At 36.1% G+C, this 25904-nt stretch overlaps 1 protein-coding gene across 9 annotated transcripts in view; it reads right to left on the bottom strand.

The window, feature by feature from the left end:
* Positions 1–2565: 2565 nt before the first annotated feature.
* The window catches only part of Znf280d (zinc finger protein 280D), an 80123-nt gene continuing 56784 nt past the window's right edge, over positions 2566–25904 (bottom strand). For 4 of the 9 annotated variants that reach the window (XM_052187841.1, XM_052187839.1, XM_052187840.1 and 1 more), the window contains 3 exons: positions 14667–14712; positions 6194–6249; positions 2566–4435 (listed from right to left, as the gene is read on the bottom strand). In XM_052187841.1, the coding sequence (XP_052043801.1) occupies positions 3832–4435; positions 6194–6249; positions 14667–14712 (706 nt within the window). In that variant the 3' untranslated portion in view covers positions 2566–3831. Of the gene's footprint in view, positions 4436–6193; positions 6250–12953; positions 13162–14666; positions 14713–23838; positions 25672–25904 lie in introns of those variants that run through there. The other 5 variants (XM_052187842.1, XM_052187846.1, XM_052187847.1 and 2 more) reach the window with 5 other exon arrangements.

Raw genomic sequence — 25904 nt, forward strand, 5'->3', positions numbered from 1 at the left:
TGTACTCCCCACCCTTGTGCAGCAGATGCTTTTTGTATGGAGCTTCAGGGAACAATTTTGATGAGAATAGAAATAATCATGTTAACCACAAAAATAACTATTTTAACAGAGCTATAAAAGTGCAATGAATTCATCAGGTTATAGAAAATGTACCTTTAAATTACACAATTACTTTTCTAAGTATAAAATTATATGCTAACCTCTCCCCTTGAGGTAAAGTCCCCTTTTGCTATCAATAGAAGGAAATACCAAGAGTATCTTATTTTAAAACTTCAGTTATTTTGTGAGACAGATTCTTACTATGGAGTTGGGCTGGCCTTGAACTTGATCCTCCTTCAGCATCCTAGGAGTTACAGGATTACAATGCTTGTGCTACCACGCTTAATCACAGCTGGTTAAGAAATCTTTGATTCCGAGAGACTGAAGGAAAGGCCATTCAGAGACTGCCCCACCTGGGGATCCATCCCACATGCAGACACCAAACCCAGACACTATTGCTGATGCCAAAAAGTGCTTGCTGACTGGAGCCTGATATAGCTGTCTCCCGAGAGACAGATCCTGCCAGATCCTGCCAAGTACAGAGGAGGATGTTCTTAGCTAACCATCGGATAGAGCACAGGGACCCCAGTGGAGGAATTAGGGGAAGGACCGAAGGAGCTGAAGGGCATCAATGGAGGGAGGCCCTTGGTGCTGTGAAGGCTTGACGCCCCAGTGTAGAGGAATGCTAGGGTGGTGAGGAGGGAGTGTGTAGGTGGGGGAGCACCCTCATGGAAGCAGGGCAAGGGGGGATAGGATAGGAGGTTTGCAGAGAGGAAACCAGGAAAGAGGATAACATTTGAAATATAAACAAATAAAATATCCAATTTAAAAAATGTATACTTTTCACAAATTAAAAAAAAGAAAGAAATCTTTGATTTAGTATGTATAACTGCTGTGAAATGATAAATGAAACTGTACTTACTCATCAATAAGAATTATCTGAAAAAAAGCTTTTTAATAAGCGAATATTTAGTGCTAGAAATTGTAAATTGTAGGTGTAGTACAAACGCAAGCTTTAGAACAAGGTAACTCAGGCTCAAGTCCTGGCATTGGAATCCTATGCAGGAACTGCTGGGTACTGTCTTCTTCACTTTTGTGTGTACAGCCAAGGTGTGTGTGTGTGTGTGTGTGTGCACATATACATACACACACATTTATATATATTCAGTTTTTTTAAACTAATGTTTAGGATAATTCTTTAAATATTCATGGGCTGAGAATTGGAGAGATGGATCAGGAAGGTTTTTTTGTAGAAGCCTGGTGACCCGAGTTTATCCCCAGAACCCACAGAAAGGTAGAAAGAATTTACTCCAGTTTTTCCCTGACTTCCACATACTCCCCATCATACATACATACATACACACACACACACACACACACAACTATTTTTTTTAAATTCATAGGGTGAAAAATGACAAGGGTCTTCCTTAAACATTGAAAGGATGCAAAAGAGAATAACCCAAGAAAAAAGATTCAGTTTTAACATAAAAAGAAAACCCCACAAATCAATATAACGCTTCTCCATGTCATTAAAGTGTTGTCTCTACAAGGCAACTTGTATCATCTGAGGTGAGGTCACTTGAGTACACGCTAGCCTTTTACCCATGCTCACAGTAGGTGTATGTAACCTTATGGCCCACATGTACCCAGCATGCTGGCTTTGTAAATAAAGTTACACGAACGGGCTCAGTACTTACACATTCCCCACTGCTGTTTTCACGTTACAAACCACACAGACCTCAGTAGTCACTGTGGACAAGTTTGCTTCTGGACTGCTCACTACTATTGGAGGCTGGTTTCGTATCTGAATTGTTAGTTCCTGGCTCAGGGGGAAGGACGAGGACTATGTAAGGAGGCATAACATGCAGCTGCTGAGCACACGGCTTCTTTTACTGTCCTCTAGCCCCTGCTACTTTACTTTCTGGGTGAGGCAACCAAGAGTCCAGCACTAGCTCCTTCTCACACAGGGCAAGCACAAACTGCTCACTTATCAGCAACTTTGAATAGACATGCAAACTCTACAAAGCTCAACAAATTAGATACTCTGGAGACTTATTTGGATCTAAGGGTTTCGTACACGAGTTTTAATAGTATAGGAAAACAGGCTTGACAAGAAACTGAATGCTAATTAGAAAGTGGTCCTCATGCAGGTAAACTTTTTTCTATGCCTGGGCTAGAAAGATTTAATATTGCAAATTAGTTTTCTGTGGTAGATTTGTTTTACAACTTGTTTTGGAAGCAGGAAAAAACAAAACAAAACAAAACAAAACAAACCCAGCTCTCCTTAAAAGTTCAAGACAACAATTATATATTTTCTCTATTCAACCTCTTTAAATTGAGGGGGAAATAAATGTACAATATTATTATTTCTCTTGACGTGAAATTACTTTCTGTAAGTTATCAGCAGTGTGTCCCCTGTATTTTCAGTTTAGTCTGTTAGTAAGCACATAGAATACAGATTACTGTACAAGAACTACTGCCTACAATGCACACGGCAGCACCAAAGTCAGGCTAGCCAAACAGGAATAAAATTACTCAAAGACAGGTTTTTATTGCAAATATTTGCTCAAAAACTACTATATACAACAGAATTTTAACAGGCCTTGAAAACATTTAACATTCAATTAAACAGTTTAAGAATTCAAAGTACATTTTAAGAATTAAAAATGCAGCATTTAAAATAAAATTTTATTAGTACTTAAAATGAAATTATTGTTTGTTATATTCATTTCTATATCTAAAAAGTCAACTTAGTAGCTGACTTACGGATAAATTAGGCTAATTTCCACAACCTTTTTTTTTTAAATCATATGTTTTAGGGTCCCATTTGAAGTTTCTACTTTTACAATTAAGGAAGTCCCTTAACATAGTTGAGTACACGTGAAGGCATGTTTTTTTAGGTCAATTCTTTTTGCCTACACTCTACCATACTTTGGTTTGGTTTCCAGACCATTTTTATGTGTCTATTGCTAAAAACCACTGAAATAATATTAAAAGCACAGTAGCTATTTAAGAGCTTCAATAACATATTTCTACTTTATACAACTAGTCCATGGGGGCTGGGGTGGGGTTCTGCACAGCTTATACACTGACTAAAAGCACAAATATAAACTTATATTTTCATAATTTCACTTTCACTGAAAGTTTAATAAGGTAAGCTGACAGCCTGGCAGGCTAACACTTGTATGGAGGTGCACAGATTCTAAAATTCTGTTTGCATGCTTCTGACAGATTGGAATGGTATATTAAATCCAAACTTAATTTTTATGTTCATCCAAGTTCTCAACAGGCCAATTTAGCACTCTAAGCATGCCTTATTACCAGGATCATATTAAAAAACAAAGCCTTCATTAACAGGAACAATTGACTGGTAGTTCAAAAAAAATGCATGGTTTTAAATCTCTTCCTTTACGTGTATTAAAAGGAATATTCAGGTGAGGAGGACTTTAAGTTTAGCACTAATGAAAGTTTGAAAAGTCTGATGAACATAGCTATTAGTCTTATAATAATTTCATATTGGTAAACAAGATTTCATCAAAAAGTGCTAAGAGTCCTTTGGATGACAAACTTAGTTTTCACTTAAGTTCTGTTCAGGTTTTTAAAAACACAGAAATTCATACTAACCATGCTATTGCTGGTAAACTGATTTAGTAAGATTGAACATACGAAGTGTATGACGGGCCCCTTCAGATCTCCCACCGCTGACCTCTACCACGGCACTCCTGAGCTCACCATACAGTCCTGTTCTAAGTGCTTTCTGTGGGGAATGAAACTTGGAATGACTACGTCATCTCAGCTTCTTTCCTTTCCATCTGCCAGGTCTGCTGCTGTCTCTGCTCCACCAGGGCGATTTCCTCCAGGCCTGCCGCCTGTTTGATCAGGTACCGAGTCACTGCTGCTGGCTGAAGGACCGTCACCATTATGGAGGGTTTCTGTGGCTCCACACTCAAGTACTTCCAAAGGCGTCAAAGGTTCCAAATGAACACTGCCTTGCTCACTAGCATCAGAATCCACAGACTCAGGTTCCTTTCCTTGCCTCGGAAACTGATCAAAGCCAACAGCCCCTGATGTTAACTGCGAATCCTGACCGGCCTCAGAAGACAATTCAGCTTCGGTGGGATTGTGCTCTTTACTCTGCTCACACGAATCTGTGCTTTCTGAACTTTGGTCCTCCTTTAGCTCCATTTCCTGACAGGGATGATGTGTTTGTTCTTCCTTTTCCATATTATCTGTTCCAACATCTGGATCATGACTCAAGATGTTCTTTGAGCTGCTTACGTTTTCTGTATCTGGAACTGTTACGTTTCTTTCACAGTTTGCTGCTGCTGCTGCAGCGTCACACACACTTGCATCACGCCCAGTGCCTTCTTCTGATGAAGGAGCTTTATCCTGCTTACTGAAAAACAAAGCTGATTATTATCCATTCATAAAATGATGGAACCCAAAAAAGGTATACTCTGATGTAAAACATATTATAGAGACTTCACTATCCAAACAGGTAAGTCCCTAAGCCCTGGCTATTATTCTCTTACAACTTGGGAGAAGGCTAGGGTAAAACTCTAAAATGCTGAAGCCACAAATAAAAAGGAACCTGAAACCTGAGTGCCTTCTAGCCCTCTTTGTCCTAGGAGTGACTGCTGTTGTCTGATCAAAGCTCTGACTGTGTCTGGATCAAATTAAGTGTCCCTAATATTCAGTAGAAGTACCTAACATAATCAATCTATGGAAAAGTCTAATTTCTTTTATGTTGTATATACATATTAGATGTCTTTCCTATATAAAATTAAATCAGTATTCACAAACATTTTTCCTGATTTTTGATAACCTCATATACTTGAAAACACATACAAAGAATGCATATATGTATGAGTACATGTTTACCTAAATACATATTTAGGTGTACGTACACATATTTCTCTGATCTTTGTATGTAAACTGAAATAACTAAATGAATCATAAAATGGTAGAACCACTTACGTAGATCTAAGGATGATTACTTTAACAAAAACAAATCACCATATATTCCTAATTATAATAGTTAACTTATCCAGAATTTGAATGCGTTTTTCTCGATGTGCTGTATGGCTACCCCAGTGATGATTTCGGGTGTCTACTATGAGATCACTTAGCATACAAAGTAATCTCTCTGCAATTCACTTTGCTTGACTGACCAGCATGTAGACTGATTGTGGGGAAAATACTGTTAGTTTCCAACTACATCCCACTGAAATTTTCAACTAAATCAAATCACTGATTACATGGGAAAAAAAATCATGTGAAAAATGGTTTTTCGTGAAAGCTAGCTTAGTTAACATTTGCTTGTCTCCATCCATGTCACAATCAAGTTATTAGTCTCAGAAAGATTCTATTATATCCAACCATCTTAATTAAAACTCATCAATTACTTGTTCTGAGCTCATTTTTCTTTTCTTTTTCTTTTTTAAAAACTACTTATTTTATTTATATGAGTACACTGTAGCTGTCCTCGGACACACCAGAAGAGGGCGTCAGATCCCATTACAGATGGTTGTCAGCCACCATGTGGTTGCTGAGATTTGAACACAGGACCTCTGGAAGAGAAGGCAGCACTCTTAAATGCTGAGCCATCTCTCCAGCCCTGAGCTCATTTTCTTATGTTCACTAGTCATAGATAAAATCCACATTTTTTTCTTCCAAATTTGTAAAATTAATTTTGTTCAACTTCTTTGCTCAGAACTCTAGATAAAGATGCAAGGAGGCCAAATTATTTTACTAGTAAAAATGAAAAACATCTTGATAAAGCCTCAATATTTTACTTTTTTGTGGAGTAGGGTGTTATTCTCAACAGACTAGCAAATAGCCTACTTTATAAAATATAAAGATAGAAATGAGAAATTATATAATTTAACTGTCCACTCTCATAATCTGTATTATAACTGTTTTCATTTAATAAAGGAAATATTTTAAAATATTTAGCACAGTATTCAAAATGCTAATATTTTACGAAACTTAAATTTATAAAGGTTTGAACTTTCATTAAGAGTCATTACAAAAGTAATACTTTATACAAATAATTCATATAACTAACTCTTTGCCAGTTGTCAGTGAAATAATTTAGTTCAAGTATTAATTTATTTCAATAAACTCAAGAGACTCATTTTTCCTTTATTCTTACCTTTCAGAATGTGATGCTCCTGGTTCTCCTTCAGCTGTACTATGTCTTGCTGTTTCCTGAAACAATAACACTTTTACATTCATGGCTAAACTCCTATTCCTACTCCTATTATTATTATTTTCTGAATAAGAGCAATTTAAGTGTATAAGCTAATACACCAAAGCAACAGAAAATGAATTTTTCAATTTTAAGTATTCAATTGCATAATTGGCATTTTTTCAAATACATAATATTTTCAGTATACCACAAAGTTTTGAATTAAAGTCAAAAAGCAGTACCCATCTCTATTAAGAACTATTTCCCAGTTGAATGTAGTAGCAGCTCACATCTTGGGAACTCACATCTTGTAGTAGCTCAGTACTTGGGAGGCAAAGGCAGGCAGATCTCTGTGAGTGCAAGGCCAGCCTGGTCTATGTGAGTTCCAGATCACTAAAGGCCACATAGTGAGATGTTGCCTATTTTCCTTACCAAGGTTTTCAAATACGGAAGTTATTCAAGCAGAAAACTAGTTGAAACTTGAATATGAATAACAAGATACCACCCCCAGAATCTTATACTTAGAAGAAACACTTGGAATTTTTATTTTATATTTAAGAAATATGTTAATTCTTCCACTGTCAAGCCACAAGTATGGAAAGATAGATACAGTAAAGAAACATTTTGCTTATTTTAAATGTTGAGTGTGAAGAAAGAATACCGAAAAACCTCCATCTGGTGGGAATGGCACAGTAGTCTCTGACAAGCACCAGCCTCCAAGCTCAGACACTGTGTGGAGTATACTCAGAGTTACATTGCGTTTCACTTAGCCCACATGTGAGATATCACAATTGATGTCTGTACAACTGGGAAGCAGAGGGAGCACAAATTCCAAGCGATACAGCACAGGGCAGAGTCTTGCTCTTAACTCCAGCGGACTAACTCAAGCCTGTGACACAAGTCACATACATTTATGTTCTCATTTACCCCCAATTCTGCTGAAAATTGTACCTGAGAATTAAGCAATTTCACTCAATAAAAACCAAGAAAACACCAACCATCCTTATTAATAAAGGCAAGTCAGCAATGTTTCAGAAGCTGGCAACTGTCTGAAATACTGAGAGCTCAGCAGGATGGTGGAGGTGACAGTGAGATGCCCGAAGGAGGCAGTGAGGGAATGAGTTGTTCTGGACAAAGGGGCTCAGAGGCAAGGTTTTTAGAGAAACCTGGTCTAATGCTGAGCATGTAAAAGGCAGAACTGATGCCCAGGAACTGCTCTTTCTCCAACTCACAGAAGGTAAGTGATTCCTTCCCTTACACAGAGGTGAACAGTCAGCTCTCTGAACTATCTAATCAAGACTATGTGAGAACCAGACACAGCAAAGAACAGCATGAGAGAGGGATTTCTCTTTGTAGACACTAATCAGTCCCAAGACACCCATTCCCCATAAAGACTGTGTATATAGGAAATCTCTTCATAAAATCCCTCACCTCAGCATTAGCACACTGGATTTCACTGCAGCAAAGTTTAAACAATATTCATGCATAAATGTGAAGGTTGTACGCACACAAATTCAGAAGGTAAATTCACATTAAAATTGACATCAGTAGGTCTCAAAATATAATTCAGACACCCAGGGAATCCATGTTAGTGTTCAGGAATTACGTGAAGTCACAATTCTTAGTATAATACAAGACTAGCAAGGAATAAAAAAAAAATGCTGGCACCATGACACAAATCAAGACAAAAGCACCCAAAATGTACCAGCAGTCACTGTATTCTTCATTACCAAACACAAGTAGAACTACTTTATTATCATTATTACTACAGTGCTGAGGGTCATCCCAGGAATATGTACACTGTACAGTGGAGCTCTACTGAGCTACACCATACAACCTTAGGTTTCAGTCTTTGAACTCATGTCTTGTTAATATTCTGTGCAATCTGTATATGGCTGTGTTGTGTCACTTGTTTTAAATGAAAGCCAAACTATACATATTTTGATTTTGATATTCAGTAGAGTCATAAAGCGACATATCAAGCAAAAAAAAAAATCTTGTTTTACTTACTGTTAGCAACAAAAATCAAGCAAGAACTTTTATTTCTGGGAAATTCCTATGCATCACAGATAAACTTAGGGCTAGCATTAATGAGTAAGGCTGACATAAAACGTAGCACATCAACATTCTGTAGATCTAATTCAGTGAAAACCAAAAGAACAAAAACAAAAAACCAGAACATTTTCCATCATCAGTACATGATTTATCACGGATAAAAGATCTACACAAAATATAATACAGGACATCTGGATTAAAAATGGCAGAGTTTTGGCTAGGCATGTGTGATACAGGCCTTTAATCCCAATACTTGAAAGGCGGACAAGCAGGTTCATCTGTGAATTCAAGGTCATCCTGGTATATAAAGAGAGTTTCAGGACAGCCAGGGCTACACAGAGAAATCTTGTCTCAAAATCAAAACAAAGTAAAAGGCAGGTTCTTAGAAGCAACCTCCATGTGACTCCATAAATGACTGGAGGATTTTACTCTGAAGACAGGAAGAGGCTAAAACATTAGGAATTAAGACAGATGGCTTGCTGTAGTGCTGGAGACATAAAACCTACATAAGCACAAGAACAAACAGACCTCAGGTCTACACATCCTCCCAGAGAAGGAAGTAGATTCTGAATCCACAAAGACAGCCAGGCAGGCAACTTGCTGAAGACAGGATAGGAGTCCTAGCACAGGCTAAGTCTACAATCCCCACAGATCTTAAATCTGCTAAGAAATTTTAGTAGGAAAATAACTCTTCCTGTATGGCAGAACCAGCACTGTAGAAGAAATGCATTTTACAACACCTGTTTGAGCCTGAGCTACTCTGGAAACCAAAAACCAAGGGAGAATCACAGGTCAGGGTGCCTGGAGACACTCACACAGAGAAGAGAACCTGAGATGAACGGACATGCTAAACAGTTTAGGCAGCAAGGAAGGGCCAATGGTCAGTGACCTCGTACATGACAATTTGGGGACTTGGGATCACTGAGGTGATGACAGCCCTCATGCTGAAGTTGGCAGAATGCTCAGACTCTGCAGACGCCTCCTTGCTATGTGAGGTCTGATGCTAGCAAGCATGAGAAACGTAAGCTGCCTTCTTCCCATCCCCAGGATGATCCACTGCTAGGCAGGTGAAACTGGTTCCCTCAGATCTCTTTGGCATACGTTAGTTTGTTTCCTCTTTCATGTTCTTGAGAAAATTCCTCAACTTGCATGCTCATCACACCCAAGGGCACACAGATTGAACGGTACTGGGAGCAAGTAAGAACCGGTCTAGCCTTCAGTCCATAGAACTAAGATGTGGCCAGCAGTGGTTCCTAGTACACAAAGAGAATTCAGCACTAGGAGACACTGAGCTCAGGACAGAAGAGTGGAAAAGAGAATAGATTCTGGTTCAAACCATCAGCCACCAGTCTCCTCCAGTGTTAAGAGGACTCAAAAACCAAACCAAAACAAACAAACAAACAAACAAACAAACAAACAAAACAAAAAAACTTCATCCTTTAAAACAAAATTGTATTCTCTTACTTCATGTTCTTTTTTTTGCTTTTTCTTTACATTCTTCATTTTTCCCCCTTTAATCAAGCTTACCACTTCTTTTTTACCTCTTTATCTGGCTGTCCTTTTATTTCATGTTTATTCTTATTAATTGACTGTAATTTCCAACTTTATAACAACACTCTATTATTTTATTTGTTTGTAGGTACTTGCACACAAGTGTACCATGTGCATGTGTTGAGATAAGAGGACAATTTGCAGGAGTCTGTCCTATGGGCTTGGAGGCAAGTGCCTTTACCTGCTAGCCACCTTGCCGGCCTGCGCCATTTTATTTTCTATTAGTTACTGGTGGGATAGTCATTGGCTTTGATTTAAATTCTATTTCCATGTCCTGTTTTGATGCCTATTGAGACGATTTGTTTATTCTTGGAGTAGTACTATAGACTGAGCCACAGAGAAAAAGCTGCCTACTTCTAAGTGAACTTGGAAAGATATCCATCTTAACGGACACATAAGCCACAACTCGGAAACACAAGAAAGGTTAAAAAGCAAGGAAACTGTAGAAATGAAAGATATAATAAAATAAGAAGTACAATGCAACTTATCACAGCCAGACTAGATGAAGCGGGGAACAGAACAGTAGGGATGGAGTAAAAGGCTGAGGATATAATGCATTCATATATCATTAAAAGAGAAAACAAACAAAAAAACCCCCCAAGCTTTATCAAAAATCTCAGTAACTCTGGGACATGATGAAAGAGACCATAGGTTAGAAGTAACCAAGAAATAAACGAGACCCAGAAAACTATCAATTTATAGCAGAGGAAACCCCAGATGGAGAAAGATTTTCTTGTATCACATTAAGAGTGGGAATGCCGGGCTGGAGGGACGGCTGAACACTGTGCCTGCTTTGAACCATCTCACATATGGCTACAAATACTGCTTTAAATAAAGAAACTGTCAATTTTCCTAGTAAAAAAATAACTTTTCAAAAATTATTTAACATTTTGTCAACTTTCATTTGTAACAGATCAATTATATTAATAAATAAAATTACATTTATATTACATAACTACTATCCACTTACTATTAAAACTCAACAAAGATTTGTAATTAAATGAATGTTTCTGTTTGCATAACACTACTGCAGACTGAAACTATGATCAATGAGAACCTGTCAGCTTCTTTCATGACTGAACAAGAAACATAAGAGGAAAATGTCAAATCCAAGTGGGTCTCTTTCGTTATCTGCCCCACAAAGGCAGGAAATATAAGAAGCAAACAAGATTCAGTCTTTAAAATTTTCAGATTATGCTCATCGTGAATTGTTCTGTATTTATTGTGATGCTTTAAAATAGTGAGTTAAAGTAGTACTAAATTTACTTATTAAAATTTTGAGACTTCACCTCTTCACTTGTGGCCCAGATGTAAGGGCCTCATTTGGCTTACTCTAATTCTATTCCTGTGGAATGATGGGTATAGGGGAACAGAAGACAGAGGAGGTGGTCTAAATAAGAAAAATTTTAGTTATGGTAACAGTCAGTCACAGTGTCCAAATATACCATAAAAAAGTAGGAACAAGAGGAACGGGAGAGAATGCTCAGTAGTCACCAGTGCTTGCTGCTCTTACAGAGGACTGGAGCTCTGAGCCAGCACGCACAGTATGTGGCTCTTAAATGCTTACAACTACATCCAGGGTATTGAATGCTGCCTCTGGCCTCTGTGGGTACCTGCACACACAGGTGCACACAGACACAAACACAAACACACACAAATAAAATAAAACGTAACAAAAGGTTTGATATGCATATAATATTTAAGCATACTTAAGAAATCTAATTTGTATATTTAAAAAGTGGCTTCCTTTACACAAAAAGCAGGTAAATCAAATAAATACATTTGATGATTTATTCTAGTTAAATATGAATGTTAACAGGAAAGAATTGAGGGGAGATGCTATTGGTATTGGATTTGAGCTTCACAAGCAAACCCGGAGTCCCATAGAAAGACCAGCCCTGTTTCTCTCAGGAGTTCTCATTAGCAATGATAGAACTCAAATTGAATTCAGTTCCTGACTAGACAGACCCAAGCACAATACGAATGGCCTAACACAGAAAAAGATTTGCATTACACATACTGTTCCCTTCAGTCCTACATATAATGTCATCCAACCAAATATTCAATTGAAAAGCAAGGAAGGCAGGATGCATACTGTTAGATGACAAAGAACTAGACTCAGCACAATCCAGATTCAGGAATTATCAAAGGGACAAATTTTACTTTTGTGCCTGTGCACGTTCATGGATGGAGGTATAGATATGAGCATGTGTGTGGAGGCCAGAGTCAGCATAAAATATTTTCCTTAAATGTTGTCTACCTTATTTTTTGAAACAAGATCTTTCTTTGGGACCTGGAGTTTACTGATGCGGCTCAAATCAAGACCCAGGGATCCACCTGTCTCTGCCTACCTCATGATGAGATTTGAAGTGTGTGCTACCACAACTGGCTCTTTATGTAGCTGCTGGGGTTTGAACTACAAATCTCATGCATGCCTGACAAACACTCTCAGCTGAGCTATATCCCAAGTACTTCCAGACAGAAAAATATATTAATTCAAGATTTATTATTTATATGCATAAATATTTTTGCCTGCATGTATGGATGTGTACCACATGCATGTGTGTTATTCACAGAGGTCAGAAAAGGGGGTTGCATACCTGGAACTAGAGTTACAGATAGTTGTGAGCTGCCAGGTGGGTGCTGTGACCCAAACCCAGGTCCTCTACAAGAACAATTAAGTGTCTTTAAGTGCTGAGCCATCTCTCTACCCACCCACCCCTTATTTATGTGTATGGGTGTTTTGCCTGATTGTATGTCTGTGTACCATGTTCATGCCTAGTATCCATGGAGGCAGGAAGAAGATATCAGATGCGCTTAAACTGGAGTTAAAGATGGTTATAAGACAACATGTGGCTGCTGGGAATTGAACCTCAGTCCTCTTCAAGAGCAGCTCTTAAGAAGAGCTGAGCCAGCTGGGTGGTGGTGGCACATGCCTGTAATCCCAGCACTCTGGGAGGCAGAGGCAGAGGCAGGTGGAGTTTGAGGCCAGCCTGATCTACAGAGTGAGTTCCAGGACAGCCAGGGCTACACAGAGAAACCCTGTCTCAACAAAACCAAAAAAAAAAAAAAAAAAAAAAAAAAAGAGCTGAGCCATCTCTCCAACCCAAAAAGTTTAAATTACTACAATTAATTGGTTAAATGCTTTAGCTGAAAACAAAAAGAGCAGCATGGATGGGCAGAATGTAAATTTCAGTAGTGAATCCTAAGTGATAATCAGAGCTTTAAATAGTAAACATGTATTCATTGATGGGCTTGCCAGTATACTGGAACAACTGAAAACCCAGTTGCACAATTTGGTGGTCAGGACACAGAGAATATCCAAACTGAAAAACAAAGATAATGAAAATTAGAGGAATGAATGAGTTGGGTACTGGAAACCAGCACAAGGCTTAAAAGGGAAACCATCAAGTTGCTTTAAATAGATATAAAACTGAAAGCTAGCAGATAAGAGGCAGTTGAAAAATATCAATTATCACAAATATAAAATATTACTGAAGACACCAACAGATCAGCATGTAAACAAGCAAAAGCATCTAACTTAGTCACATCAAGTTCTAACAGGTAACACATGAAGATAAAATCATGACGGAAAACCCAAGAAAAATGTCAAAGTAGAAATAGGAAATGATCAGACATCTTGTCAAGAACTTTAAACAACTGAAGAAAATAATAACTCTCCACCCAGAAATCTATATTCAACAAAATATCTTCCAAAATGAAAACATTTTAAAATAAAAACAATAACAAAAAGCTGTATAACATGAGATATAATGAAAGATCTTTAAATCAAAGAGGTAAAACAAAAAGGTTTTAAAAGAAATAAAAAGTTTTAAAAATAGTAAAATAAAAACAAAAAATCAATTTTTACATTTTTCAATTAACTCTAAAAGATAAACCACCTAAAGCACAAAATTACATTTTCAGTATTTATTGAGTATAAAAATGTAAATTGAGAACAATGGGGGGAAGGGGAAATACCCTGTCACTAACTATCAAGAGGAGCAGAAGAGCCATCACTGTACACCCCACAGGTATCTAAAAGGACAGACAGAAGCACCACAAGCAACACTATATTCAACATAATTCAGCACCTTAGGTAAAAATGGACAGATTTCCCAAAAACCACAACAAATGAAACTCATTCAAGAAGAAACCAATCCAAAAATGCAACATCCAATAAAGACATATATTTGCAGCTAAAAATCTTTTAAACCAAAGAACACTTTCTATGGTTAAAAAAAAAAAAGGTGTTAAAACAAATATTCAGTCTAACTCTTTTCATTCTAAGTGGCCAGAAAATGAAAGGATTAAAAACAAACCACCAAAAAAGCAAAGGAAGGCTAGTTCTAGATGATCAGGAAGACCTACCAGACTGTCTAGCAAGTGATGTTTACATGGTGATCCTAGCCTTCTATTCATACTGAACACACACACACACACACACACACACACACACACACACACACACACACAAACTATATTCTTTGCCGACTTAAATGTCCTAAAATATTAGGGTAAGTGGAAGTACTAATTTCTACTGTGTTAAGTGCCTGAGGTTTTACTGAAGTTGGAATTTAACTCACAAATTTACCATCACTCAACAGTTTACCTAAGCAATAGACAAATCAAAATATATGATCTCTTTATCAAAATAAAAACACCTAACAGTTTTACTTTAAATGAGACATTTTAGTCTCAATTATTTTCATACTACAAACAGCAATAATTGTTACTGACATTCAATTAAAATTGAAATTTTGGAAAAATTGTGGTAACAATTCTATCAAATGAAAAAAATTATGAAGTTATAAAATAAAACAAACTTTACCTTAGACACAGGTTCTTGTCCCTTAGTGGGAGCTTCAGTTTTTACTCTTAAAAACAAAATAAGTATTGATTATTTTATATTATACAGTTAAGAAATATGAAATAGTTTTTTGGCATGCTTAATTAAAATGTAAATCTAAAGCACTGTATGGTCTCTAGTAGAACTGACTGATGCTGTAAGACTTAATGTAAACGTAAAATACTGAGAACAAACAACAGGCAGATGGCTGTGCTAAAGGGCTGTACTTGAGGACAGGACTCTGGCTCAGGGACTGTGTGCTTGCCAAGTATGTGTGAGGCGCCCTGGTGAAATCCCCAGAAGAAAAAAAAAAGCATGTATTCCTTTCCTGTCTAAGAAAAAAAAATTTAAGAAACTGCCTCTGTGCAAAGTTAGTTACAAAATGAAAGAAAAAAACATATTCATTAAACACTTTAAGAATGGAAAGCAACCCAAAAGATCTCTATGTACAACTTACACTAGATTTTACTGATCTTAGGGCATAAAAAGTAAGAGATGACTTTGATTTATTGCAAAACTCAAATGTGACAAACCTATTGCAATATACATACAATAATTATTCTGAAGGCATTTTAAAAAAAGGAAAAAAAAGAATTTTCAGGGCAAATCCTCATAAAAACCACCATTCAAAACACATTTTAAAAATTCTTGACTACTAAAAAATTTTGTAATTTTAACAGATACAAAGCATCTCCATATCTTTTTAAAAAAACCAATGAAATATAAAAGCAAAAATTTAAATGACAAAAGGACTTTTGTATCAGAAATTCTTGATGACTAAAAAACTAAGTTTGATTTTAAGATGCATATGGAGGTAACATGGCCTGAAATACATTAGGAAGAGTTATGTGAGTTGTAATTTTATAAAGACTAAATAGTTACATATAAACACTAACATTTAACATAAAGCTATTAAAACAAATTTCATGCACAAAAATGAAGGCCTAGTGGCCTTTTCCATGATCAGTCAATGAAATGTGGAGTATTAGCATATACCCTCCTCCTTTGTAAGAATACAGTTTAAAATCAGGATATATACAGATGGTTATAGCTAAGTGCTAAAGTATCTGTTTCACATACAGAAAATTCTGTACTTAATATTAATCCATAATGCTACCACCAAAAGGAGAGAAAGCTATAATTGTTAATGCTTTTTTAGATATTAGCAAATTATAGAAATTAACTATATTGTATTTATCAGATAAAAGTGTAAAAAAAATGGATAATTTTTGTTGAACCACCATGCTAGAAGTATACTACAATTAATTTACAATTAGGTTAAAACTGAAAAACTAAAATTTGCACAAAGAAACTGAAAACACTTTAATTTCTATTTCTTTTGGGGGGGGTCAAGATTTTTTAACTGCATAACGATATATATATATGTAAATTATTCAGTATAACATCATTGCTTTAATGAAGTACATAGGAAAAATGTAAAAACTTTAAGACTACATATAAATAAGAAAACAGTTGCCTAAAAAAGTAAAAACTTCTATTAAGTTTTGAAATTTATTGTAAGACTTTCATTTCTAAGCATTTAAACATCTTAAATTTAGCCTGAAACAAACGGCAACATGCTGTTGTAACAAGCAAGTGTTTTAAAATATTAAGATTTTTTCCATTCTATTCTAATATAAGAAATCCTAGCAAGCACAATTGTTAATCACCTTGACATGTCTACAACATTTCACTGGGCCAAAGTGAATCCTCTCAATACCTCAGCAAAACACGGCTGGTAAAACTTTTACTATTCATTTTACTAGCCAAGAGACTAAGAAGTTATTAAAACAACTAGCTCTGAGGCTTATATCTCAATCCTGCTTTGTGCATTTACCATACTAGTAGTTTCTTTATAGGATAAAAATGCAATTATCATTAGAATTCAGGAAAACAACTCTAAAATAAATTAGAAATGTATACTGTAAATTCCATAATTATAAACTTATCAATGAAAAGTATACTATGATTTTATAACAAAGCATACATTAAGATTCATAAACTTAAATACATATACTAATATATCACTCATACTTATGGAAAAGAAAAAGAATTGTTACCTAAAATAAGTATATTAAAGATACTTGCTGAAATAGTTATAATTTGAGATGTAGTCACTTTCCTAAGCTCAAAGTTCTGACCTAATGACCTGCTACTAGCCAATTACATGGCTCAACTGAGTGTATACTATGCTTTTTACAGAATGTAGTGTACTATTCTAAACAAGCATGAAGATCTCATTACAAAGAACATTAATTTTAATTTCAACATGATTTGATAACAAGTAATTTTTATTACTATTTCCGCATGGAAATAGATCTCTGATAGATTCTTTAAGTTAGGGCTGGAGAGATGGCTCAGCGGTTAAGAGCATTGGCTGTTCTTCCAGAGGTTCTGAGTTCAATTCCCAGCAATCACATAGTGGTGGCTTGCAACCATCTATAATGGGATCTGATTACAGTACACTGAAGACAGCTAGTGTACTCATATACAGAAAATAAGTAATTAAAAAACAAGAGCTAATCCTCTTTTCTCTATAGTTTAAATGAAATGAATGGATCATTTTTTGCAGATCATCTGCTCAACACAAGGCTACACATGATATGAACACTGTGGTTCAATTATAGTAGCGTGCTCTTCTGAGAGTTATTTCATATTATACACATGCTATGAGGCAAGGAAAGGACCCACAAGGACAAAAACACTCAGGTTCATTTTAAGTGTCACACATTCTAGTTTACAAATGTAAATTTCAATGGAAGGCTTTTTGTTAAAAGAGGGCTGTGGAGATGGCTCAGTGGGTAAGGTGCTTCTGCTCAAGCGTGAGGAACTGAACTCAGATTCCAAGCAAGTTAGAAGAAAAAAAGTAATACACAAAAGTAGTAACGTGAACCATTTCAGATAGGACTACAAAGGACAGCATCAGACTATGAAAGAACAGTGAAACACAAGAATATCTTTCTGACCATTTTCTCTACGATGTGTGAGCAGATTGATGCATGGACTAGATGCCTTACTAGGCATTTACCATAGTGTGCATGAACCTGTGTGCTAGACCCAAGAATCAAACAATCTCTCTTCTTGAGGAGATCATTGTCAAAGAAACTTATTGAAATAAATATTTAGGAAAGAAACATCTCTATGGTACAATGGCTTCTTAAAGGCATGAGCCACTATGATCAGGAGACAACAAAGAGACAGCAGAGTGCACAATGAATCTTGGCTCTTTAGGAGGAATAGGAGTTAGCAAAGAAAAGACTAACCCAAAAGATAAAAAAATTAAATAAAAATACCATGAAACAAGGTAGCATTGACATTACTGAAACATTACAGACTCATCTCACAGAAACGTAAGAGCAGAAGCACATCCATAAAACAGCAGTCAAAAGACACAATCAAAGAGATGGCAGCGGCCACTCACTCCAAGGAAGACCATGGGAGTTAAATGGCCATACTAAACCTAAAAGTTTAGAACATAACAAATAAATTGGGAACAAGAGAATTTAAGCCTACCAGACAAAGCTATATGAGGAGAAAGAAACACAACCCACCATAAAAGTCAGCCTGGACAAGTCAAAACAATGTCAGGCATTAACTAAAACAAGAAACTCAGAGGGTATGAAGGATTTCTATAGAGGGCAAATTCAGTTTTGAGCACAGGGAAGAGGAGGCTGCAGAACATCCACGTGTAGGTATCAACCACTCCCTGCATTGTTTCTATCCAGGTAACTTCAGAATCAACACCTAGAACAAGATGCTCCCATTTTTCTTAGTTTTTCAATCAGCTGATAATTAAACTCAGAACTACATTTGAGTCCAAAGATTTCATCATACAACTGCCCTCTCGTCTAACAGATGAGAGAACCTGAAGCCACAGAAGCAGGTTAAGCACATGGCCTGCACAGTACATTCCAACTGTACTATTTCTTAACAGTCCCTTTTCATGCTAATTAGGCTGGCTCTCTTAGTACCTTGTCAGGACAAAAGAAAATTTCTTGCCTCAAAATGTTTTTGACCCTAAAACATGAGTGTGACTGTCAGGTTAATCTTGCTAAACAAATAATTCATATGACTCTGCTATGTTTTGCACAGAAAGAAATACATGTTAAGGAACAGAAATATCATTCTAGATATTTTTCTGTCTTGTTGCCATTTATCAGAACTGATACCCTACACAGGGGGAGGAGGGTATTGCATTACTGTCCCAGCGCTATAAATGTGTCACTTATCACTTGCCCTTCTGTTGAAAGAGAAGCTGGGTCTTATCCAAGTCCTTGGCTAATCAACCAAGGCAAGAATTGCACCTGGAATCATAGATACAACCAAAGAAACAACAATACTTAGCACTTCTACTTCTGAAGGCAGATAGTCAAAACTAAAATTGATATTATATACTTAACCTGACCTATTATCTACTTATCATGACCTATTGCAAACTATTTGGTTTACTATATCCCACATTTCCATAAGCTCAGGATAATAAGAGCACAAAACAATTCCCGAGAAAGAATAAATATAAACTATTTTAAAAGTGTACCTGGCATACTTAATATGATCAATAAATGTTACCTATTATTATTACCATGGAGAGAATCTGAAATCAACTTTCTGGCTGAGAACTTGAGACTGTACAACACTGGCCACTTTTAGCACCTGATCATCTTTACTTCTACCATGCTTTCACCACAACTAAAACATATTAGGCATTAATTTTGATTGATCTTCCCTAATTTTCCCTTATTTTCTCTAGTATGAAACGATCTATTTATTTTCAACGTGAGGGTTTGCTCTGATTATCTACAGCTAGACCATCACCTGGACTAACCAGTAGGCTGGGAACACGGTCAATAGTGGTAGTTCGCTATCTTTAACATGTGCTGGGCTGGAAGCTCAGTGGTAGGGATATGGCTCTACTACTTGGCTAGGAAAACAGCTGGAGAAGTAGCTAGCATGTTCCAAATTCGAGGTTTGACCTCGAGCACAGAAATAAATATATGTTGAGAAGTAAAAATATCATTCTTGATATTTTTTTAAAGTGAGAGATAAGGAACAAACAAAACAAAATGTGTGCAAAAATCAGACCACCAATAGCTACACACAGACAAACAGCTTATGGAATCCCACTCTTGATTTGACATTTATAATGTACCAGAAGGCTGAAAGAATGCCCTCATCAATGGATCATCTAGCTTTAGATGATCAAATCAAACCCTCATGTTGAGAATGAATATCATTTTATACTAGGCTAGTCTTAGAGAAGATCAGTCAAAATCAATGGAAGAAACCAGTAGATTGCCTTAAACGGATGAACTACAATGACATTAATTTATCTTTCCATCTCACTTGGTCTCTCACTCTTCCCTGCTTATTACAGGAAGTCATGGAAGAAGTCTAAGCTGACAGAATTTTAGCTTCAAGTACATTTCATACCTGTGAAATGAAATTTCCCACAAAACCTATACGTAATGCATCTACTTTGATAAGAAAACACTGCTTGAGTTCCTGAAGATTTGGCTTGTGATCTAGAAAGAAGATCCCCTGTATCTCATATACCATACAGAGGTTCACAGGATAGAGCCGCAAACAAATGTGTCACACATCAGCCTAGTTTTCTTCTTACCCCATACTAACAGGGATATGAAATGAATATGACATTTAGACTCTACAACTTGGATTATAACCAAGTCCAGAAACTGTCCTCCAACTGAGGTCAGAAATTACCAAGAAATAATGAACTAGCTCCTTACATACTATGCTTTTTTAAAATTTTTCCAAATGTAAAAAAAAAAAAAATTTTGCCTCCACCAAAAGTTTACTTACTATATGCACACATGAAAAATGATGATTACAGATTTAGTTGACATTGGTATAAAAAAGCGGCATTTCACTTTGGATTCCTTTTGATGTTGTATTATACAAAAACCGTATGAAATCAGTTGATTATGTTTCCCTGTGAGGAACCTGGTTACATTTTGACTATCTGTTTTACTGCTCTGGCCCGTTTTACTATACTACCATGGGGACACAGATGATACCCTTCAGTAATGTTTACAATTCCAATTCCTGGCAGACTTGGGTATAGAAGGTGGGGAATTAGCACCAGTGTCATGAGTATACAGGAAGTTACCTGCACCAGACCATGAAACAGCTACTGAGTACCACTGATGGCTCAGCATAAAAATCAGTACTCAGTGATTGTTAAATTAGATGGGGAATTCAAGGAAACTCAATTTTTGATTTTCATTTCTCTCTAGTAGTCTTTAAATTCAAGGAGTTAATAAAGAATAATAAACATACTTGTATCTATAAATGCATTTTACATCACTTTTAACTCTATAAAACAAAGACAACTTTCAACCAGCAGTGAAACAGTGGGGTTTCTACTTAGCACAGACTTAGTACTCACACTCAAAACTAAGTAATTACTGAAAGCTATTTTAAAAAGGTATTTTATAGGATGTTTTATTCAATGAACTAGACTCTCTTTACAAGCTTGAGCTATAGATAATATATTTACCATGGATTCTTCTGCCCTGAAGAAGCTAAGAGACTTCCTTTCTTCCTTTTTCCTTTTTTGAGAAAGACTCTCACTATGTAGTCGTGGATTGCTAGAACTAGACCAAGCTGGCCTCAAACTCAAACTCTGCCTGTCTCCTGAGTGCTAGGATTAAAGGGATGCACTATCATACTAGATGAGAATGATCTTTCTATTCTCAATTTTTCAGCATGAACAAACATCTCAGAAAATAAAACAATAACTGACTTCAGTTGTGTTTTATACAGTGAGTCTATACAGGCATAATAGAGAACACAGGAAGAGGAGACAGAGAAAAGGGGGAATAACAGCAATCTCATGGCTGAGTTCAATAGGACCTAAAACTGGAGAGACATGTACTACGTTTTCAAGATTACTTCTGCATTATATAGAAGAATAAAGATACTGCTAACCAGTACAATTACATATTCATTAAATTGGGTTGGCTAAGCAGCTATGGATTTTTGATTTCAATTAATAAAAAAGTTATCTTTAGCCGGGTGTGGTGGCGCACACCTGTAGTCCTAGCACTTCGGAGGCAGAGGCAGGCGGATTTCTGAGTTCGAGGCCAGCCTGGTCTACAGAGAGTTCCAGGACAGCCAGGACTCCACGGAGAAACCTTGTCTCGAAAAACAAACAAACAAACAAACAAACAAACAAACAACAACAACAACAAAAGGTTATCTTTAAGGAAGAAAATGTTAGCTCAAAGGGGCTAATCCTTCTAAGCAGAGAGGGTTCTATACTAGTTTTCAATATGGCAGAGATGTTCTATAGTCTTCAGACAAAGCAGACAGAATCATACTCAATTCTGGTGTTAGAAAACTGCACAATATTTAATTAAAGCACGGTGATGTCAATTATCCAATAGTTGAGAAGAATATATTGCAAGACTGAACTGTAAGTCAAAACTATAACTACAGTACAGATAGACTGTCACTAAAACTCTTAGCCATGAGATTCCACAGATATCCAGTCAGCAGGGTCTCCTGTCATCAAGAAATAACAACAGCAGCAGCAGTAACAGCTGAGGCAGCAGTAGGAGCAGAAGCAAAAACAGCAGCAGCAGAGGTAGCAGTGGCAATAATGTATATTTACTAAGTGTCTAGTTTCTCCAGTGCAAAATAGTTTAAATGTTAAAGTAAATTATTTGAGTTAGAAACAGAGCCACTGATTTCCATACATGGTTTCTACTTGTTTATAGCTGCCCTATAAAGAATTACTATGTTTCTTTTAGTGACTAGAAACTTGAGGCTTAGCAAGGGTTAAATTTTACTGACGCTACAGAGTATTTAATTAGGATCTATGCTTATGTCTGTCTACTTTATTTCAACCATGCAATCCTTTCATAGCATCATCTATCAAGATGATGCAGATAAACAGATTTTCAGTGTGGAAGATTAAGATCACTAGGATCTCATATTTCAAAGATAAAGAAAGGAGCAGTAAGCCTCTCTAGTTGGTCAAATACCAAGTTAGTAAGAGTAAGGCTGCAGAAGGATCTCAAAATCACAAGTGCAATAAAAGTATGAGATGGGTCATAAAGTAGTCAGTACAAGGCAGTATAATTTAGTGGAAAATTGTGATAAAATTTAAATATCTAAAATGAACATAGAACATTCATAAATATTTTCTCAAAATGTAATGTGATTCACTTAAATACCAAAGTCTAATGTTATGACGAACATTCTACAACACTAACTCTGTATACAGGTTAAAAAAAGAGAATTAGCAGCAATGTTTTTTGAAATAATATGAGTGGGCTAGAATGAAAAATGGGTTAAAAATCAGGAAGATTCATTTTCAGTAAAACCATGGATGCTGACTTAACAACAGTAACAACCATACGGTCCTTTTCATCCCGGCTCCTGTGTGCTATGAGACCATAAGCAATCCCTGTAATCCCCTCAAGCTTTGTAGACAGGTTCTTCTGTGCTTTACATTGTAAGGATGAGGAATCGGGGTAGAGACGTCAGGTAACCTACCCAGAGCCACTCACATCTAGGAAAAAAAGCAGGAACTCCCAACTCTACAATCTACCACAATACCTACACTCTACTACATCACAGAAGCAGTTGAAGGGTCTGAGAAAGTTTAATGTGGAGCTAGGTGTCAAATCTGCAAGCCAATTAGGGAAGAAGTAGATCTTTATAAAGTAAAAATATTAAAGAAAATTTAAAACATATGTTGGAAAGTCTAGAAATGATAATAGTCTCAAAAGGATACCAAGTTAACCATGCTCTTGCAAAAAGAGCATCCTTTGTGCCTAAAGAGGCAGAATAAACTAATAACTGGCTTGCCTTTATTATGTACTACTTTGATTTTATAAATATAATGAGGATATAATTTTTTTCTATAAAAGGGAGAACACATGTACTTGCTAGCATTTAATTATATACTATACCTTATATGCAATTCAGGAGCATTTTCTAGGAATCTTAAACCAACTACTTAAATGATTTACTTTTCTAGATCCAATTAAGAAAAATGATAAATACATACTAGGATTTTACATAATTTATTAGATTTTAATAATAAAAAAATTTAGAAATTCATGTGAAATAAATAGGTAGGTCAATATTCTCTAACATATTTACATATAGAATTAAAAACGTCACATTAATGAATCCTCCTACCTTTCTCTTTCCTGTCTTTTTTTTTTAAAAAAATTTTTTATTGGAGATATTCTTCTTTCATGTCTTTCTGAGACAAGGTGTCATTATATAGCCCTACATGGCCTTGAACTCAGGGGGATCTACTTGCCTTTTTCTCCCCAGTGCTGGGACTAAGAATACGTGCCACTACACAAAGCTAATTTTAACTTATATTTCCTTGATTTATTTGACTCTTGAAATATTTTCCCCCAGACCATGTATAAATTTTGAAGATTAATTAACCAGCACAGATAAGGAGCCAGTCACCTTTTATTTGTATATAAGAGGATACCCTTTATTAGAATATATATATAGTATCAAACTGGGCATTTAGTTTCTCAATGTTCATCAAGAATTTCTGTTAGTATTTTTGTTCAGAAGCTTAACACTAATAGATTCAACCTCTTTTTTCCAGGATAATTGCACGGGACACAATAAAACAAGAAGTGGTCATCTGAAAATGGCTTTATCTACGCTCCAAACGCAGAAATGAAGTTCTGATAATGGGTGGGTAAATAAATATTTTTAAGATGCAAGAAACATAGGATTAAACTATAACTTTATATCAGAGTCTGCTGATCTGACTGTTAAGATCATAAAAAGCACTTTTTTCATCTCCAAAATCCAAGAGTCATTGCTGTAAGAACAGAGGCTTTTTATTGTTTAGTTGGGCTGAGGAGACCACAAATGTACTAAATGGATGCATTCTCAGGAGACAAGTCAATCAACCAGACACACACAGAAGTTAAGCGATGCTCCTTCTTGCAGGATAAAATATAGTTTTATAAAAAAACCTATTCATTAGAAAATATTTTTTGAAACAAAGATCTATTAAAGTAAGATATTGACATAACTGATTTATACTCAATGTAGCTAACAAAAAAGTGACAAGTTTAATATGTAAGTAGGAAGATGCTGGAATATTATTGGTTACACTGTATATTTAATATTATTTTTAACCAAAGAAATGATATTAATGGATCAGTAGAGCTTATATATTAATCAAATGCTAATTTAAAACTTGTTTTTAGTATCTCCAACAAGTCTCAGTTTGTTATACCTTAAAATTCACAATTACTTAGATTAACAGTCCTCAAATACAGACCGAGGAAGAGGACATAATGGCCTATGCTACAACTAAATCTAAAAGCTACAAACAGGTAAACTACATGGACTCTTGAGATTCTTGACAAAAATGAAACATTAAAGTTTTAGAAAATAGAAAAACCAGACATCAATAATTCAGAGAGCAAAGATGAAGTTATCAGATTTAAAACTTAAAAATAAAATAATCTGAGAATTTTATTAAAATTATAGTTAATATGGGACAATATATATTGAATGACAGTAAAAATAACTGCAATTTCAGAACAAGTCAATGAGAACTGTTGTCTGAGAACTAGACACAGAGATTATCTCCCAGCAACCAGGATGTCTAGAAGTCAAAGACTGCCTTTGTGCTAGAAGAATATTTAAGAGCAGCAGCCAAAATGACTAAACCTTAATTTGGGTATCAAAGCATTGATTTGATGGGCATTTCTTGTTCACAATTGCCCATAAGCTTAAGAAATAAGAGTCAAAGCCACCAATGGGAGCTATGCTTATTTGGTGGGCCTTGAGGCTGTTTCTGGCCAAATCAGCCTCTGCCTGATGGGAGGCCAGAACCTAGAGCAGGTCCCACAGTCAGTTCATTCTCATTCCTGGGAAAGAGAGAACAGGCAGCACTTGTGGCCATCGAAGGGGACACTGTCCAGGTACACCCTGGACATGTTTTGAAATCTCTGGGCTGCTTCTGCATCTGAAAAATAAGAAAAATAGCACAATGACAGACAACGAATGAGGAAAAAGACAACCATCTGGCCTAAAAACACAAAGCATAAGGTATGAAGACAGAAGACAAAACAAACAAAAAGATAAACAGCTACAGTATTTGGAATATATTACTTTGGAGGCCAGTACAGCAGAGAAAACACAAATTATTTTAAGCAAAGACCACAGTGATTAAAGTTATTTTTAGAGAGACAAATGGAG

The sequence above is a fragment of the Apodemus sylvaticus genome, chromosome 7 (genome assembly GCF_947179515.1).
Source record: "Apodemus sylvaticus chromosome 7, mApoSyl1.1, whole genome shotgun sequence".
Lineage (NCBI taxonomy): Eukaryota > Metazoa > Chordata > Mammalia > Rodentia > Muridae > Apodemus > Apodemus sylvaticus.